This window comes from Lissotriton vulgaris, chromosome 6 (assembly GCF_964263255.1).
Source record: "Lissotriton vulgaris chromosome 6, aLisVul1.2, whole genome shotgun sequence".
In the NCBI taxonomy this organism is placed as follows: domain Eukaryota; kingdom Metazoa; phylum Chordata; class Amphibia; order Caudata; family Salamandridae; genus Lissotriton; species Lissotriton vulgaris.
Window position 1 is genome coordinate 590,399,488 of NC_141694.1, and position 19,819 is coordinate 590,419,306.

At 44.9% G+C, this 19,819-nt stretch overlaps 1 protein-coding gene across 2 annotated transcripts in view; it reads left to right on the forward strand.

The window, feature by feature from the left end:
* ZNF292 (zinc finger protein 292) overlaps positions 1 to 19,819 on the forward strand; it is a 635,852-nt gene that overhangs the window by 276,141 nt on the left and 339,892 nt on the right. For both annotated transcript variants that reach the window (XM_086926593.1, XM_086926594.1), the window contains one exon: positions 6,866 to 7,001. In XM_086926593.1, the coding sequence (XP_086782719.1) occupies positions 6,866 to 7,001 (136 nt within the window). The remainder of the gene's footprint in view (positions 1 to 6,865; positions 7,002 to 19,819) is intronic.

The window sequence follows — 19,819 nt, forward strand, 5'->3', positions numbered from 1 at the left end:
CCACAAGTGAGGGGGAGAGAAGAAGCAGAAAAGGTGGAGAGGTGGACTGCCTGGGAGCGGTCCTGCAAGAAGGATCGAACCCAGTCAAGGGCCTATGGAGGGACCTTGCTTGCCACGGGCTTCGCTGCCGGTGGCTCCGGCTCTGGCGCTGCAAGGTCCTCCGCCGGTGGCTCTGACCCCGGCATCACTGGGTCCCCTGCCAGCGGCTCCAGTCCTGGCGCCCCCTGCGGCCTGTTCCCGACGCCGGTATGGGCTCCGTTCGTCCCACCTCGGCCCTTGCCAGAGTTTCCGGACAAATTTTGCTCCGGCTTGGTACCCAAATTGGGACATGGAGCCGGATCGGCGCCGTTCCCGATGCCGTTGGAACATTTGTTTTCTCCTGTGCCTCACCCGCCGCTGCCGCCTGTGCCGTGGAGGAGTGGGATGACTGGGAGGGGTCAGAGGACCCTCTTGCATGGCAGTGCAACTCCGAACATGAGTGGGCAGAGGAATCTGAGGATGCAGGTGGCCTTGACCTCTCCACTGAACCTGGGTTTCTGTCTCCTCCTGCTGTCATGGGGGAAAGCGCCACATACACTGGTGCTCCGCAGAGGAGATGAGGCTCTTGACCTTGATCTGCCTACTGTTACCCTGAAAACAAACCTCCTTACTGAAGTGCTTCAGCCGGTGGCAAGTTCTATGGAACCTCTGCTTCCGTTTAATGAGGCCTTGACAGATGTTTTGATGGGCACCTGGTCTAGGCCAGCCACAGGGGTTCCTGTGGATAAAAACGTGGCCAGGGGCCATCGCGCGGCACGGGGTACCCTGCCTTTTGACAAATCATCCGACCCCGGAGAGCCTCGTCTTCAGGCCTCCACTTCCCAAAGAGCATTCATTACCGCTCCGCCGGATAAGGAATCTAAAAAACTGGAGTAGTTTGGCAAGAAGTTATTGTTCGAGGCATATGAGCTGCAGATTACACACTGTGCATAGATCACCACCTGGTGTTGGGCCTGGATGTTCGCAGTTTGTTGTTGTCCTGAAAAGTTCTTTGGAAGTCACGAGATAGGTGACTCCTCCGTTGGACCACATTGCGCATGGGCATCGGCTCCATCCTCAGATAGTTTTTTTCCGCCATCAGGCTCGGATGTGTTTCCTGCGCTCCGGTTTGGAACCGAATTTCCTTCGATGCGCAATCCTCACCCAGTTCTACGGTATTGTTTCGATCGCGCTCCACATAGACTCGATTCTTCACCACTTGGAAGTCTTTGATTCCAGTCTGGTCGTTGACGAAGGCCTTCGGGCCTACCTAGGCCTTACTCTCTGGCACATGGAAAGGACACCATTCAAGAAGTGTCTTTTATTTGGCCCTAATGTCGATGTGTCTTTAGAGAAAATAAAAAAAGACCAAGACACAGCAAAATCTATGGGAGCCGTGCAGCAGCAAACTCCCAGACGTTCTTTTTATCGCTCATCATATAGAGGCAACACAAGAGGCCACTCCTCTGAAAGCCCCTCCACTTCCTACAAAACCCCTAGCCAATCCACATACACTAAGGGTTACCAGAGAGGGGGTTACAGGGGTCACAAGAACAAAGGCAGAGGCAAAAACCAACAACTATCTAGAACTAACATCTATTCCCCCAAACATACCACCCAAACAGCGTCCAATGTCACAAGAACATCTATCAAATTGAGGAATTTTAATGGGTAAGATTGCTTGGGCATTAGGAGGAAAGTCGTGGAAAGGAGTTTTCTCAGAGATGTTTAGAAGTATGGGATAGACATATACTTTTCTTTTTCTTCAGTGATTGATGGACATGGAAACATACTCGACAGGATACTTGTTATATTGAGGATTGTTGCACCAGAAAAGATAGGAGAACTTGGACAGGAGCTCACGCAGTACCTATTTTAATTAGTGGCTGGAGAAAACGGCGTTTGCTTGACTGGATAGAATTAACACAGATCTAGGTAAGAAATTAGATTAGGACATCTCAGATAGACTCAAGCAGGTGTTTGGATACACACTTATACTTATATACTTCCCCCTCTATTTCTTAGCGATCTTTGTGTGATATTTGACAACAAGATATTTTTATTGTGACACTGGAACCTTTGGATTGATCATTGCTCGATAAGCATTTAGTGGTGGCCATTAGATGATTTATTGAGAATGGTTATCTGATCCGATACAGATCTAGAGTTTAATATTGATTTGGAATATCCCTTTTTAGTATCGAACTATCCTGAACTTGATTGACTGTGCGGAACTTCATATATTAGGACATAAAGATCATACAGTTTTGGATGATTTAGACGGCTTCATGCAGGGGTTAGACTTTTCTATACTTAATGGACAGTTTTCAAACTGAATAGTTGGGTGCAATATGGACAGGATCATGGGGTGACAGGCTATGTTTGGCAATATCAAACACATTCTCCATGTTGAACTACAGACTTATAGTACCAAAATAAATGTTGTAATATATTTTGTGAACATTGGGATGTGGGATGAACACTTGGATGATCAGTATGTTCAATAGGTAGGGTGGTATATTTGCAGGATTTGCAGTATTCAATATGCAATGTCAAATTTTGAACTGTACATAATGGAATGAGAATGGACTTTATATATTGATTTAACAATGGCACTTTGTTTATCTGTATTTATTAAGTTTTGTATTTTGCTTGTTTTCAGCCCTGCTGATGTCCCGGGTTGGCTGTTAATCTATTAGTTTTTGAATTCACATGAAATAAGTGATGTGCCGTCTGGAAGCTGACTGAAATGATTATTGACTTCAAAATAAGAAAAATCAACTTTATTCTTCACATGTTTTGAGGAGTTTTTACATTCACTCTGTACTTCTTAAAAAAAAGTCACCCCAATCATTATGCGCATTTCAAGTTCTGTCGCAGCTCCTTTGATTTTGCATGCATGATACTATTAAGGTGGTAGCGCTCTTGGTGTTCTGGCATGGTTCCCACCTTATGGTGGAACCAGCCTGTCCCCAGTATAGTAGTACGTTGCGATATTTTAATGAACACAGGTTTAAAAGCTCTATTCCTAAGTCTCTGAAAGTTCTTGGTTTACCCAGAATAGCACCTGTGATCCTCCCTCTTCCAGATTGTTATGGTGTCCTACATAATTCCGTTTTGTGACATGTATGCAAACTTTACCCCGACTAGATCACCTGAGGTGATATCTTTCAGTCAAGCCCTCTTGAGGTTCATCACGCTCTGCTATGCCTAGTTTCGAAGGCAGAGACTTTAGGCCTCTTTAATGTTTGTGCTCCCGGGGCCTGTGGTGCCAACTGGGATGTTCTTTTCATTATCTAAGGACAGTTCAGCATTCAACGGATTATAGGGGAAATCATTGGTCTATTCATTTCGGTGGGAGATGCTATCTGAGAGAACCTATGCGGTGGCTGGGCTCCGTGCTGTCCCACTAGTTTCTTGTCCATGTTGGGGCTTCTTTTGTTGAAGTGCAGGCAATTCTGAGGGGGTATTGGCCAAGAAAGCACTGCAAATTCTTAACATTCGTTGTCAGTAGCAACCAGAACTAAGTACTTCTTTTATCCTCCAATCAGCCTGAGAATCTTTTCAAAGTTTATGGCTATGGTGGTAGCGCATTTCCGGAAAGGCAAGATCTTAGTCTATCCGTATTGAGACAACTGGCTTATCAAGGCTTCAACATATCAACAACCATGCCTACATTTATATAATAAATGCTTCTTCTTTCAATCGCTTAGAACTTCATGTAGATTTACAAATTTGCCCATCTCTGTTGTTCTCTTCATTATCTAGGAACAATTCTCGATACCACAAAAGCGAAAGTCTATCCTTTGGAGGTAAAGACTAATAACCATATGTCTGAAATATCAAGCTCTAATGAAAGCCTCCCATCCAACGACGAGACAAGTGTCTGCTCTATTGGGCTCAATGGGGTCTTGCATCTTTCTGATCAGATGGGGTCTTGCATCTTTCTGATCAGACAAGACGGAAGTCCTCATCCTAGGACCATCCCTTTCCGCATGGGACGAATCATGGTGGCACCGGCCCTGGGCAGCGCGCCCAAACCAACGGACCATGCTCGCAACCTGGGATTCATTCTAGACTCCTCCCTCTCGATGACCAGACAAGTCAACGCCATCTCATCATCATGCTTTAACATCTTACGTATGCTCAGAAAGATCTTCCGATGGATCCCCACCGAAACAAGAAAGACGGTCACCCAAGCACTTGTCACAAGCCGACTGGACTATGAAAACACCCTCTACGCCGGAACTACAGCCAAACTACAGAAAAAACTCCAACGCATTCAGAACTCCTCCGCCCGACTCATCCTAGACATACCCCGCCACAATCACATTTCCGGCCACCTGAGACCTTCACTGGCTCCCCGTCAACAAGAGAATAACATTCCGTCTCCCAACCACGCACACAAAGCCCTCTACGACCTAGGACCCGAATACCTCAGCACACGCCTGACCTTTTACACCCCCACCCGCCAATTACGATCGTCCAATCAAGCCCTCGCCGCAATTCCACGCATCTGAAGAGCCTCTATGGGAGGAAGATCTTTATCCTACTTAGCGGCCAAAAACTGGAACTCTCTCCCCACCCACCTCCGCCTTACACAGAACCACCTCTCCTTCAGAAAACAACTAAAAACTTGGCTATTTGACAAGTAGCCACCACGCCCCCCCCCCCCTCCCCCCCCGCCCCTCCCTCTCAAACGCCTTGAGACCCTCTGGGTGAGTAGTGCGCTATACAAATCTCAACTTGACTTGACTTGGCTATACATAGGGAAAAACAATCAATTTGATAAAGGTCTATAGCTAAGTAAACAAATAACAATATGTAAACTAAACTGATAACCTACACAATAATGAAAGGAGCCAACATAGAAAAGACTAATCACCAAATTGTTAGATAAATTCTTTTATTTTTTTAATTTATTTTAAGTCATTATTTTTGTTTTATAATTCTTTGTTAAATTTCAAGCTTTAAGATTTTCGAAAGTGATGAATTATAAATACAACAGCAACATAGAAAGTCATAAAAAACACATCAGACCCCTACAAGAATGTCTGGAAGATCAATGGAGCCAATATGTGAACAACTGTGAAGACTATCGCCCTTTCCCTCAACTAAGCAGTCTCTCAAATGGTAGCGTCAGTCTAAAAATCTACACCTTGGAATGGCCTTTCATCAGAGGGTCCCATCACAGACTATAGTGGCTGATGCTCCCCACCCCCCTTTCAGTTAGTGGTGCCCACATGGATCACCTTCAGATACAGGGAATGTGCTCCACAAAAGAAATAACATACCACATAAACATGCTGAAACTAAGAGCTGTTCACTTGGCTCTGAAGTCTTTCCAACTCTTTCAAGACAGACTTGCTCCATGTTTGGACAGACAACCAACAATGTACTATCTAAACAAACAAGCAAGGTCCATAGACTTATCTCTAGAAACCCAATCTATCTGGAATTATTAGCTAGCCAGAAACCTGAGGTTCACTGCAGCCCATATCCTTGGATTCCAGAACATTCAGTCTCGGTATCCAATGGAATTCAATCCAGACGCACTGCCTGAAAACTCAGGATTCCAAGACTGCTTCGAAATAGTTCACTAAAACAAATAACAATACCACACATTATGCATGCACAGCATCAACCACCACAACGAGTTCACTCACCAACCATGTTTTATATCGCATCATGTATAAACATATTTTTGTGCATGTTGTGGACCAGGCGCCATCATGCTGAAACACGTCAACATGGCCACCATGGTTGAGGTGATTCAGTAAAAACCGTGGTGAGCCATATGAATCCTTAAGGCAGTGAAATCTAGGCCTTACCTCGATCAATTAGCTCTTTTTGCTCTTATCACCGGTAAACTGGTTGCACTCATATTTTTCTCTCTCGTCTTCTCTATCTCAGATTAACAACCAGCTATCACTCACTGAGCATCTTTCCATTAACTCCTCTTAAACTAAAATATTCCTCAACTCCCCTACCCCTTTTCCCAGCTCCATAGCCTGTCCTCTCTATTGGACACTGTGCTGTTTACAGTTAAAACTCTAACCCTACGTCCCTTTCAAAAGTCCTTGTGTATTCACTACAGCTATAACTAGAGTTCAGTTAGTGAGCATCAGATAAGTGAAGTAGCTTATTATAATAGTGTCCTATTTTCTTTTCTTGTGGGTTCTTTTGCACCCATGACGAGCCTATCCCTCCCCAGACAATAACCAACCTCTGTTTTTCTACCCAATTTATTAAAGGGTAATAGAGCGAGATACTGCACACAACTGTATATGTTGGCAGTTTTGCTGGATATCTGCTCTTTATATGTTCTCTTCAAACTTCTAACATACCACTCCGAAACCACCATGTGTCTTTTCCAGATTACGATTCTTTTAGTCATCTGACCGCCTGTACTCTAACTTTGAGCTCCAGGCATTACATTTCTCCTCTTTTTGAGACTGCCATAAATTGCTTGTCCGTAGTTGATGATCTACTTAAACTCTGACCCTCCTATGTCCAAACAATGGTACCTACTTTTTAATACTTTTAATGTTCAAAGTGCATGTTTATAATTTGCTGCCTGTAGCAATTGTATTGATATCTTTGTTTCCTATCCACATGTTCTTCTATTGCCACCACGCCCACCGACTGTGATGTTGGGTCTCGTACCTTCTTTGCATTTGTGTGCAGCACTATTAAAAGAAATGTTTTAACTTGAAAGTAAAATAACTTTCACTGGTAAATGTTTTTAGTTATTTTTTGTTGATCTCCCTTTGAATCCATTTATATGCTATTCATTTGATCGGTAAGATTTTGGTGCACTGACACTTGTTTACCTTCCTGTTGTAAGGGGTCTCATCAAAGGTTGATGGAGAATGGCAACTTGGAATTACATTTCTTATATGCTCTATCACAAGAGAAGGGAGTATGGAAGAATCCAGTTCTACACAGCATTCTTCATGAGGAATCCGTGGGACAAGATAAAGGTAAGTGCCTCATTGATTTTGGTAGTTGGTGTGCTCACATTGTGTATTCTATCAGTTCTTTGACCCATTCCTCTGCAGTGGGAACAGTTGGCTGACGCCAGTGTTGAAGGATGCATATTTTGGACACCGCCAATGAGGTCACTTACCAAGTTTGAATAGGTGTTCCATCCTGCAGATATTCTTTATTTCGGATAGTAATGCTTAATGTAATGATGATGCTACGTTGATACCTATGTTGGGTAGGTCTAACAATAGTTCTTGCTGTAGTGGTTTAGTTTACTATGGTGCCATAAAATGAGAGAGATCATATCTCTGTCCACCGTATCTCCAGCATGCATTGCTCAGAAGAAGCCCTGCTCAGTTTGATCTCTGTGAGACCAAGATCATTGATATAGGATTTTGAAATATAAGAATTTCGGTCTAGTTTCCCTCTCAACCCTGTTACATGTAAGCATTAGGTCAGACCGGTGTTCCTCAGTGTAGTCTTTATACAATATTTTGCCTCCATTAGTCTGGCCTCTTGATTCACCAGTTTGGAGAATAGCAAAGATACATTTTCCGTAGCCCAAATATCAAGGTATTGTGAAAGGGATATGCATATCATATGGCATTTGTTCTGATCTGCTCTGTACACAGTTGCTTAGTTTTCTGTAGCACAGGTAATGTTGTTCTGGCAGGTTAGTATCCTGTATGGGAGTAGGAAGTCTTTAATCTGTGCATTCCATAATTGGTCCACCGTTTGTGTGTGACAAGGTTGGTGTGGAAGGTAGGTAACCAACGAAAGACCATCATATAATGTAATCTTTTGTTGGGGAGCTTTACTCCATCCCCTCAAGGGAATAGCCTTTTGTGGCATGAGTGCACTATGTCCCATGATCTGGGGTGGTATTATGGGGGAGTTTAACGAAGGTTGCAAGAGAGGTATTCTCGTTGGGAGATGTTGCCCATGCTTTGGTTCATTATAAATCTTGCTAAATTCTGAAAAAGGGATTTATATAAATGAGGATGGGCTATCATGCTGTAGTCCTTGGAGGGGTATAGGTGTGGGCTGGTATCTATAGTGTATGTTGTAGTGGGGTAGAATCCGTTTTCGCTGGTCTGGTAAGGTGTATTGTGTAGTTAAAGAGGTTGATGCAACTTTTAATTAGCATAAGCATTAACATAAACTGAGGTCCAGGCATTTGCATTGCTGCCAGAGGAGCTAGGTCGCCAGTTACAAACAAGCACTGGCTATATGCACAATTAGCATTCGCAATCCCAATAGGTCTGGCTTTAACGTGCTGTACCTTATAATCATATTGGCATGCTGCTCAATGTACATTTACACAGTGACAAGTCTGCCCCTCCCCCACCCCCCACCCCCTCCCCCTCCCTCCCATGCACTCTCAAGGCACACCCCTTGCCTTTCACTCATACAGACATTACAAGTAAATTGGACATAATCTAAAAATCTTGTTATGATCCTTTGTTACTTCAACCCAGTTGCTTTGGTTCATTGAGTACATGTCATTATAATCTTGTTGACCGGCTCTAGACAACCCAAATTGTTGGAGTGGCCTATGGTTTACAAATGGGCTGCTTGAAATCCACTATGACTTTTTATTGCCAGTTGCTTCTTAACACCTTTTCAACCCCCTAAGTTGCCATCCTAAAAAAAACAGGTGTCTTGTTGAAGATGAAGGATAGATTACGCCTCTGATGTCCTGTGGCAATGGAAGAACAACCATCACTAACTGCATTCACATGCTGTGCATTATTCTGCCAGCTAGTGGTTGGGTCGGGCAAGTCTCCTTGAATTCCCTTTTCTCTTTTTTGACCAGTTGGGTGTAAACCCCTCTTCACTCCTCATGTGATGTCAAACGAATCCCACAGAAATCCCTCTAAGCGGTTGCCATCTTCAGATTCTTTGTGCCGCTTTTGGCCCTGGAAGCCTAGGAGAGAACTCCTGAGTCGAAAGAATTGTGAGAAAATACGTTTTTGCACTGAGTATCACAGTTGAGGGAACATGAGTGGCAACGGCTGATAGGGCGTAGGATGCTGAAGAGACACAGAAAACACTAACAAACAGTCACCAAGGTGAGAAGGCAGAGTGGTTGGAGAATGAGAGAGGGCATGGAGCATACCCCCTTTAAACTAAACTCCAAGTATCACCATGTATGCACAGAAGGAGACACAAAAAGTCTTTATCCTTTGTCTCCCTAAAGACCACAGCGCAGGGGACGGTGTGGTGTGCGCAAAGTTGTTGCCCAAGACCATCAGGGCAAGGCAGAAGTAGAAGTGGGCACACTATGTGATGGCAGCACCACAGAGAAAACAGTCCTTAAAAGACCTGGGCCTGTCGAGCGACGACTAGGACATCCTGGAGACCGAGGAGGCCCAAGGGGAAGAAAGAGTGCTAAACCAGTAAGTGTCACAAGAAAGTGTTGAGGGGGGAAGACAGAGAAAAGGATATCCCTCAGAGCTTAAAAGGCTGTTGAACCAAAGACCTCTGATTCAAAGAAACCAGCAATGATGCAGAAATAGTGAACACCGAAGGGCAGAGTGAAGGCCAAGGAGCCAGATAGGTCCAATACAAGGGACACCAATTGAGGCAGTACCTTGAAACCTGCTTCAAGCTCAATAGAGGAACAAACGCATGGGAGGGTGATCGCAAAAGCTAGCTCGATACCATCCGCTAAGACTGGATCGGCAGCGCCATCGGAAACGCACATGACATTGATGCATATAGCCGCTGTACCACATAGGCATCCTACCTTGACGTCAAAGTACCTTAGCATCAATGTCGAAACAAAGATGAAGCGGGCGTGACAAAGAAAAGCAAAGCAAATCGCTTGAGGTAGAGGCGAAAAGAAAGCATCCCTAGGCCGAACGTGAAGCCTTATTTAAAAAGAAGAGGGAATTCGATGACCCCCTGAAGGGTTACAGAATTCCACTGACAAAATAAGTGGATGTAGAGGAAACTGGGGCTAGAAAAACCTGCTACCCCAGAGCTGCAGAAAGAGTTGGAAGAGGAGTTCTTCGAACTGGATGAAGAACAGCAGAAGGCCTCTCACACATAGGGTAACCAGATAACTGGCTAGACATTTATGCAGACTCACTAGATGTAGGGGTGGAGTTTTGTCAATCAAAACAATCGCCACCAGACAACATCACTGCATACAGTTGTAAAAAGGGCTGCATGCACCTACGAAGTTCAACTGCAGGAAAAATAATCAAGTATATGTTCGAAGCCTGTGAGCTGCAGATCACATGCTTTGCATACTCCTGCCATTTAGTGTTGGGTCCGGATGTTTGCAAGTTGTTTTTCTACAAAGTCTTTCCAGTCATGAGGTAGGTGACTCCTCCTTTCAGTGATAGTGCGCATGGGCATCGACTCCTCCATTGTCTGATTGTTTTTTTCCGCCATCGGGTTCAGACGTGTATCGCTGCATTCCGCTTCAAAACTGTTGCTTTGGTTTCCCCTCGGTGCGCAATCCACTGTACCCGTATTGGTACTGTTTTCCAATGTGTATCCCACTTCTCCGCGTATTGTATCTGTCGAGAGAAAACATTTACTTTGATCAAAGACCTTGGAAAGGCTGTCCGACCTAAATGCGTTGGTCCACTTCGCAGTCGATGGAACAGGCTCCATTTAAATTCTGCACTTGGTGTCGTGCTAAGTATACGCGCACCGACTTGCTTGTCTCCAGAGCACAACGAAGAAAACTGCGAAACGTGTTTGTTCTAATTGAAAAAAATTCTTTGTGATCAAGGGGCTCGACATCGCGAGATGGAATGCCAAATACACGGCAGACATCTTTGGTGAAGAATCTGAGCAGGAATGCGATGCACAAGCGGCCGAGGAAGAACAAGAGTAACTTGTCTCCTTCCCGGAATCGGACTCTGAGTCGCAAGAAGACTTGCTGTAAGGTAAACGTACTATGAGGACTGAACGCCCCTTAACCCAAAATCAAACTCAACCAAAACAAAAGGCTTCGGTCCCATCCCCGCCTTCGGGCCACAGTCGGCACCAACCTGTTTTCAACGCCCCTCACTCCAGCTCTGCACAGAAACACGTCTCTAAGCTTTCCTGCTCGGGGTCGAGTTGGCCAAAGACTGTCACTGAGCCGAAGCATTCTGGCTGGAAGCTGAAATCCGCTTCGGAGCCGAAATCCTTGACGCCAAAGACAAAGCCTCCTTTGGCACCAAAAACTGATTACACCCCAGCACTGAAATCCTCAGCACCAAAATCTAAAACTGTGCCTCTGGAGCAGCAGTGTCCAAATTATGACGCCCCAACCCCCTAAATCAGACCCAATACAAAAGGAACTCTACATAAATCTTGATACAGGACGTGTTCTTACTAAGTCACCTCTAAGTCACAAGAAGAACCTTTTTTTATCCGCTTCGCCGTGGCGGAATGCGGAAAGAAATGACGCGTGAAAAAGGTTAATTATTTCAAGAGGAAGAATGTGGATACTAACCCTCCCCGCCTCCTACTTTACCAATCTCTCCACCTTTACGTCATTTATTGATCACACCAATGTATTATCCACCCACCTCATGATCCGAATGATGGGGGGGTGGGTGATTTTGTTCCGATTGACTCTTGGAATGACTATCACACAGATTCACCAACAGATAACGACCAAGGTCTGCCCTGCAAAGCCTTCTCCTGATAACAATATAGGGCATCTAGAGTTGATCACTAGAGCTGCAGAATATCATGGGGCGCAGTTACACAAGGAATCTTTAGAGGAAGATTACCTATTTGAAACGCTCAGTACCACACATAGGGCTAGTCACACTCTGCCTATGCTTAAAGGCATGATGAGACATGTTGTCAACATCTTCAAAGATCCAGTGCAGGCTTGCATTCCCAACCCCAGAATTGACAAAAAATATAAAGCTGCCCCTTCAGATCCAGTTGTAATTATAGGTCAGCTACCACTAGACTCTTAGGTAGTCTCTAATGCCCGTAAAAGGGCAAATTCACAGACCACAGGTGATGCTTCCCCCTCCAGACAAGGAGTCAAAACTATTAGACGCCTCTGGTAAACGAGTAGCTGCCCAAACAGAAAACTATTGGCGCATTGCCAACACCCAAACCCTACTAGCCAGATAGGCTGGGGCACACTGGGACGACATGGAGCACTTGCTGCAACACCTCCCAGATGAATACAAAGCAGAAGCCCAAGATCTAGTCCAGGAAGGAAAGCTCATATTCAATAAGATGCGCTGCAGATGCTACAGACACCGCAGCTAGGGACGTCATCACTAGTGTGTTACTAAGAAGACATTCATGGTTCAGGGTTTCTGTGTTCAAACCAGAAGTGCAACAGTCTATTTTAAATACTCCTTTTGACAAGGAGCATCTCTTCGGCCCGAAGTAGATAAATCATTTGAAAAGATGAAAAAAGACGTAGAGGTAGCCAAGTTGATGGGAGCTCTACAGTCTCCTTCTAATTGAGCCTCCTTTCGTCGCTCCTTCTATAGTGTGGGGGGCGGGGGGGGGTCCAAAACAATGTCCTCAGACAATACTACCACCTCTTACAAAGGCAACAGCGATCTTCCTCTACAAGGGGGTTTCTTAAGAGAGGGTTATAGAGGTAACAAAAACAAACGTCGAGGCAAAGGTTCTGCATCGCTTAATTCCCCTTCTCCCAACAAGAAGTAACTTGCCCAAACTTCACCCTGATCAGTTAACACCTGTGCCATTACAACATCAACAGACCGATGTGTACTCCCTGTTTTTTCTTATTCACAAAAAGGACGGCTCCCTGAGACCCATTCTAGACCTCCGAGAAATAAACCTACATACTTTCAGAGCATTTCCAAATGGTGACACTGCAACAAGTACTCCTGCTTCTAAAGCAGGGCGGTTTTATATCTACTCTGGATTTAAGAGGCATATTTCCACATTCTAATTCATCCTGCTCATCGCAAATATCTCAGATTCATGCTAGCGGGTCTTCATTACCAGTTGAAGGTGCTACCGTTTTGGAATCACTACTGCTCCCTGGTATTTACCAAATGACCCCCAGTAGTCTCAGCACATCTCTGGAGACAACACATTCATGTCTTCCCATACCTGCAAAGCCAGCACTTACCAAATGTGTCTTCAACACACTCAAACCACTATTCATGTACTTCACCAACTAGGAATTTACAGTATGTGCGTTGAAGTCTCGCCTGCAGCCTTCCAACATACAGACTTATCTGCGAGCCACAATAAACGCTCACAAATCTCTAGCCTCTCCCAATCCAGCCAGGATTCGCAATATTCAGTCCTTTCTCACTCATTTTCAGCCCAACCCAGCAAAAGTATTCATGCAACTGCTAGAAATGATGGTATCTTGCATTATAGTTGTTCCCCATGCAAGACTTCACATGCGTCTCCTTCAAGAATGCTTAGCAAATCAGTGGAACCAGTTGCACGTTCAGTTGACCGATCTAGTGTTGGTAGATGGCCGCACCCATTGCTCTCTGCAGTGGTGGAACCCACAAAATGTATGCAACGAGTGGCATTTTCTCGACCCTGTTCCACAGACAGTGCTAAGAGCAGACACATTGTAAATTTAAATTGATACTTGTATAGCGCACTAATCACCCGCAAGGGTCTCAAGCCGCTTGTACGAATACCGCTGTGGAACCCATCCTGGCTTTCCCTGTGAGGCGTCCACTCCTGGGCACCCCCAAGGTGGAGGCCAGGCATCCTTAGCGTTGTGGGGGCCGTTGTGGAGATTAAGCAAGCTATTGCCCAGAGTTGCAGAGTGGGACTCCATGATTGAAATAGGCACCGAAGCGAGAATTATCAGGTCCTTGGAATTTTGAGCCCAAGACCCGCCGAGGCGGGGAATTGAACCCTGGTCCCGGGCCAGACCTCTGCATCAGGGTCTGCCGCTCTAACCATTGAGCCACACTTCATTGCACACTGGTTGGGGCACTCACCTGCAGACTCACACAATCCAAGGATTGTGGACTCAAAAATATAAGAGCCTCCATATCAATCACCTAGAGCTACTGGCAGAGTTTCTAGCGCTCAAAGCCTTTCAACCTTACCTAACAGGCAAAGCTGTCCTAATCCGCACAACAACATGACAGCTTTGTATTCTATACAAAATCTTGGGGTACGCACTCTCTCCAACTGTCACGCCTAGCACAAACCATTTGGAAATGGGCCATACATCAAACAGGCACTGGCATTGCCAATAGGTTTCGCATTTGGAAAGTTGGAGCTATTGGTTTTGTAAATGACATTTTATATTTATATATCGTTATTGGCATTGTCAATAACAATATATAAATATAAAATTTCATTTACAAAACCAATAGCTCCAACTTTCCAAATGCGCTTTGACCTCGCGAGATCGCGAGATCGCGCCAAGAACTGCCCTGCGAGCTAGGCCTAGACTTACAGTGGACTCCACGGGCCGTTTAGGAAGCAGAGGAGGATACTAACGCACATGTATAGACAACTCGCTCTTTGGTGTATACCGGTCGGCTATGGCGCAGCACCAAGCAGCCGAGGTCTTGCTCTCTCACCGTAGGAAGCAGCGATAACAACAGAAGGACTTATTGGCCTAGTTGGCGGATCCGCCCTCTACAGGGCTCCGGTAATGAGGCCATCTTAAAAGAGAACGCTCGAGCAAAAATCAGGTTTAGCAAAGTCAAAGTAACAAAAAATAGGCATTCACTGGTAACGGATATCAACCTCGCATACATATTGTTCAAGTGATAACATTTAGAATATCGCTTAAATAATAATATATTTTTGCAATAATCGTCACGAATTCTCTGGAAATCCATAATTTCGTTACTGTTTTTGATAAACACCCTCAACATCTCAAAAGGTTTGATCGCGTTTGGTGAGCAAGGCCATTTTGCTCTATAAAGTTGCTAAAAGGGGGTTGAACGGCCACTTTAATGCTCGTTCAGTTTCTAATCCCATAGCCGCATTTTTAGGGAAAGGGTGCCCGTTGGTGGTAGTCTCCGCCTTCAACAATGAAGTAGGTAGGTTTGTAGTGATGTGAACTTAATGTTTACGTTTAGAGGTCATACTGAAATGTATAAACTCACGCTACAGCTCTGTTATTTTTGTTACGCTCGCGTTCATCGAGTTACAGGCGACTGTCACTAAATTCTAGAGTGACCGCTCGTGGGTGAAATTAGACCGTATTTCGGAAAGAGAAACGCCACGAGTGTGGCGGCCATTTTAGGAAAGGAAAGCGTGATCTCGTTCATTGAAACGAGAACACGCTTGGTGTTTTTTCTTTCAGTTTGTCAATGACAACTGCTTTTTTATTTTTGGATAGAATGCTTAAATGGTCAGTGTTCGACAAACCCAATACCTAAACTACCGGACCTTACCTTTACTGAATTCGGTGGTACTTTTAATTTCATTGACATTGGAGTGTGTACATTGCAAAAATAATTTGTGCACATTCAATTTTGTTTCCATATCTGGAGACGTGATGGTGTTAGCGTTTCAAGCATGGCTGACGTGTAAGCAATGGCACATATTGATTGTGCGAAGATGTTTAGAAAAGAGCCTGGTGGTGGGGGAGCGGGAATGCAAGCGAGGGGAGGAGAAGTGTGGGATTAGGGAGATGCGCGGAGGGAAGCCGGATGGGGGCGGAAGAGCCTGGGGAGATGCGCGTGCTTGTGTGGTCACGTGTCCCGCTTTTGTGGTCACGTGACTCACATGCACTGTGGAAAAACCGCAGTGGTTTGACGAGTCGATGGAGCACTTGAATTTTCGCCTATTACATTCGCAAGCGAATGATAATAGGCGAAACCTAAAAATGTATCTCCTAGCAGAACATCTTCCAGGAGCAAATCCATGATTGGAAACTTCATCCCCAGGTTCTTCTTCCCTAACTTCAGGAACGGGGATTTCCACACATAGACTTGTTCGCCACAGCTCGAAATGCAAAATGCCAAAACCTTTGTCTCCAGGTTCCCACACCCGCTCTCCAAAGGTTATGCCCTATGGATTAACTCGTCAGGGATATTTGCTTATGCTGTTCCACCTCCCACTCATTCTGGCGGTAGTTCGGAAGCTCAGACAAACGTCTCTCAAACTGATTCTCATAGCTCCCACATGGGCATGCCAACCTTGGTTCACCAACCTGTACGCCTACCCCGGTGTACCTGACCTAAGCCTAATACGTGGGAAGGAGTACGTAAGTTGCCGTTTTTAAGTTAAGTTGGGGCTTTTGCCAAGTATCGGAATCAAGAATTCTCTCGAAGGTTTTAATCAGCTCCGTACCTTGGTTATAGAATGAAGGAGGTCTTGTATCTCGCTTCTCAGGACTCAATCTCCCAGCAACCCGCGAGGGTGACTTGAGAACACCGGAGCTGGATTTCTCGGCGTGAGAAAGAGCAGCTTCTCCAGGGGAGGGGCGGCTTCCTTCGGCTCTCGCATCAGCTGGGCTTCGGATAAGTAGATAGCCGCTCTGCTCCACACCACCGTGTGTTTGCTTAAGGCAACGTTGGGATATTTATACCTGAAAGGTGCCTGGTTTGACGTAAGGTTGGACATAAGAAGTCACTAAGAACTAACAGTTCTTTCTGGACTCCAGGAGTTCTTGTGCAAATCAAAACAAAAGCAGGAGGGGGATTCCTGGGCTGCTGAAGGCTTGGTTTGTTTAAAGAACGCGTTGTGCTTTCTAGGAGTCTATGGGAGTAGTCTTGCCGTGCTTTGGACTGCATGGGCTATTACTAAATATGGATATGATTCTTATGCCTTTATAAGGATACTATTTATTATAACCACATAAGGGCATGAATCGGGAATATCGAATTAGGGTCCTAGATAGAAATACAACAGCTGTAAGTGGAAGACTTAACGGATTATGTTCTGCACTGAGGCATCAAGGGGGATTGATATTGTTATTGGTAGAATAGATAACAAATCGTTTCCATTTTGCTGCATAATATGCCCTAGCAGTAGGTCTCCTAACCTGTTTTAGGATGTTCATACAGATGGGTGGTAATTGTAAATAACCAAACTTTATGACTTCAGGAGCCAAATCGCCAGGTTGAGTTCCTTGGGATTTGGATGGCTGATTTCTCTATCGTTCTGAGTGAGGAAACTGGAGTTGAGATGCAGCTTATGATGTGGAACTACCAATTCAAGAATGGGTCCAATAGCAATATCCACAATTAACAAGGAGTTGGGATGATCTAGTGGTTGTTAAAGACGAGGTTTGGAGAGAGGTACAGTGGTGGAAACTCAAAACACAGTGGGGAAGCCATTCAAACTACCAGCTCCCTCCATGACCATCACAACGGAAACATCCCACATGGGATTTGGAGATCGCATTGGCAAGCTGAACATCAGGGGTAACTGGAACCCCAATGAAGCAGTGCAACACATAAATGTGCTGGAGCCTGAAGCCTGTATTTTTGACTTTTAAAGGCCTTCCAGAAACACGTGACAGGGAGGACAGTTTATATTCAAATTGACATGACGACGACTATGCACTAGTTGAACAAACAAGCCAGCACAAGATTCTACCCGCTATCCACCTTGACCCAGGAGATATGGAGATGGGTGTTGAGGAACAAAGTGTCAGTAGTGGCAATACACCCTAATAGGTAAAGAAAACACAGAAGCGGACAGGCCAAGCAGAAAAGCAAACACCACACACAAGTGGGAAGTACAACAAGAATGTCGAGGCAGATCTTCCAGGCCTGGGGGATTCGGTAAGTAGACATTTTCGCAACACACAACGCAAAATGTCAAAGCTTTGCATCAACGTTCTATCACCCAAAGTAACTGCAGACTGCTCTGTTGAGAACATGGTCAGGTAGATTTGCTTATACTTTCCTGTGGATTCCAGTGTTACTGAAGGTGATCCAGAAGTATAGACAGGAACAAGTCTGCCTGATCCAGATAGCCCCACAATGAGCTCGACAGACATGGTGTTGAAAAATCATGAAAGTTTTCCAAGGACAGTACATCGTACTCCCAGCACACAGACCTGTTAAGAATACAGGAGGGACAGATGTGGCAACTAGAATCTAACCCCCTCACCCTTGCAGCATGAATCCTCAAGACTTAGAATTTTGGCACCTAAAGTTGCCATGAAGGGCAGGTGAGATTCCTAACCACATGGATGCTGCACATATTTCTCTGCTGTGCTGGGAACTCAATATTAATGGGTGTGGTCACGACGAGCTCAGCTGGTCATGAGCACAGAAGCACTGTGCCTCATGACGAGCGGAGCTAGTCATGAGCATCGAAGGGGTTAATAAGGACGGCTAACAACAAGGAAATATTACAGCAACAAATGGAAGAGATTCCAGCTATTGTGTAACAGGCCTCGAAAAACAGACTGGCCACATTCTTTAGATACCGGACACTTCTACTAGACAAACAGCTCTCCTATGCCTCTATCAAATTCTACTTAGCAGCCATTGTATCATACACAAGAGACATACTGGGTAGTTTCTTCACCACACTGATGGTGAAGCGCTTCCTAGAAGTAGTAAAGAAAGTAGCACCCCCATAAAGCGTGCCAATGCCTACAGGGAACTTGAATATAGTACTCCTCTAACTGATGACATCACCCTTTAAACCAATGCAAAATGCACTACTGCGGTTTCTAACACTCAAAACTGCATTACTCATTGCTATCACCTCGCTAGGAGAGTAAGTGATAAGCAAGCGCTCGCCCCTTGATAGTTGTACCTACGGCTGCCTAGAGTCTTAAGTGGTTATGAGAACAAACCCAAAATTCATACCAAAGGTGGTATCAAAATTCCATGTTAACCAAGCAATCCACCTGCCAGCGTTTTTCAAGAGCCTAAAAGGCAGGCAGAGAGAGCATTGCACACACTAGATGTCCGTAGGGCAATTATGTATTATTTGGAAAGAACAAAGGTCTTCAGGAAAGGAGATACGTTCTTTGTATCCTTCGTACATGCAAGAAAAGGATTTCCAGTCACAGAAGGAACAAATGTAGGATTGGTAATTCAGACAGTACAGTATTGTCTCAGGACAGGGGGAGTAACCCTTACAGAGAAGCCAAAGGCGCCTTTAACAAGGAAAAAGAGAGCAATACAAGTCGACTTAGGCAGGGGTAGCATTAGAGGACATTTGCACTGCTGCTACATGGTCATCTAGACATAAGTTCACAAAACATTACTGCAGGGACATTCAGATCAGCAGGGAAGCAGAAGTGGGATAAAGAGTACTGAAACATTTGTTTGCAAACACACACACAAAGAACCCAGGCAACCCACATGTTAAACTGTCCTGTAATCTATGCACAGAATGTGAATCCATAAAAAGATTTGGCTGCGAAAACAAAATGGTTGCTTACCAATAGGAGTAGTTTTGCAGCTTGTTGAATTTTCTGGGTTCACAGGCAACCCACCTAACTCTACCAATAGAGGTGCATTTACAAACTCAACTCAAAAGAATACCGACAACCCGAAAAAGAAAAAAGAATCTGAAGATTACACTGTGTCTAGGGATTTTCAGGGCATGTTTGTGATGTCACACGAAGACTGGTTGTTAGAAATGGGATTTCTGGTTGGCTAAGGCTTGCGCCAAAGCCAGGCAGAAACCACCATTCCAAAGGTAAGGTAAGGAAGTCACCCGCCAAGACAACCCCTGCTCACCCTCTTGGTAGCTTGGCACGAGCAGTCAGGCTTATCTCGGAGGCGATGTGTAAAGCATTTGCGCACGCACCCACCGCAACAACCTCCAGGGCCCCCCGCAAAAGGAACTCCACACAAGGTATATATGAAAATAGCCTTTGTATTAAAAAACACATTAGATAGGAACACGCGCTTTACACTGTGCCAGAGGCACGGGCTGAATTTAC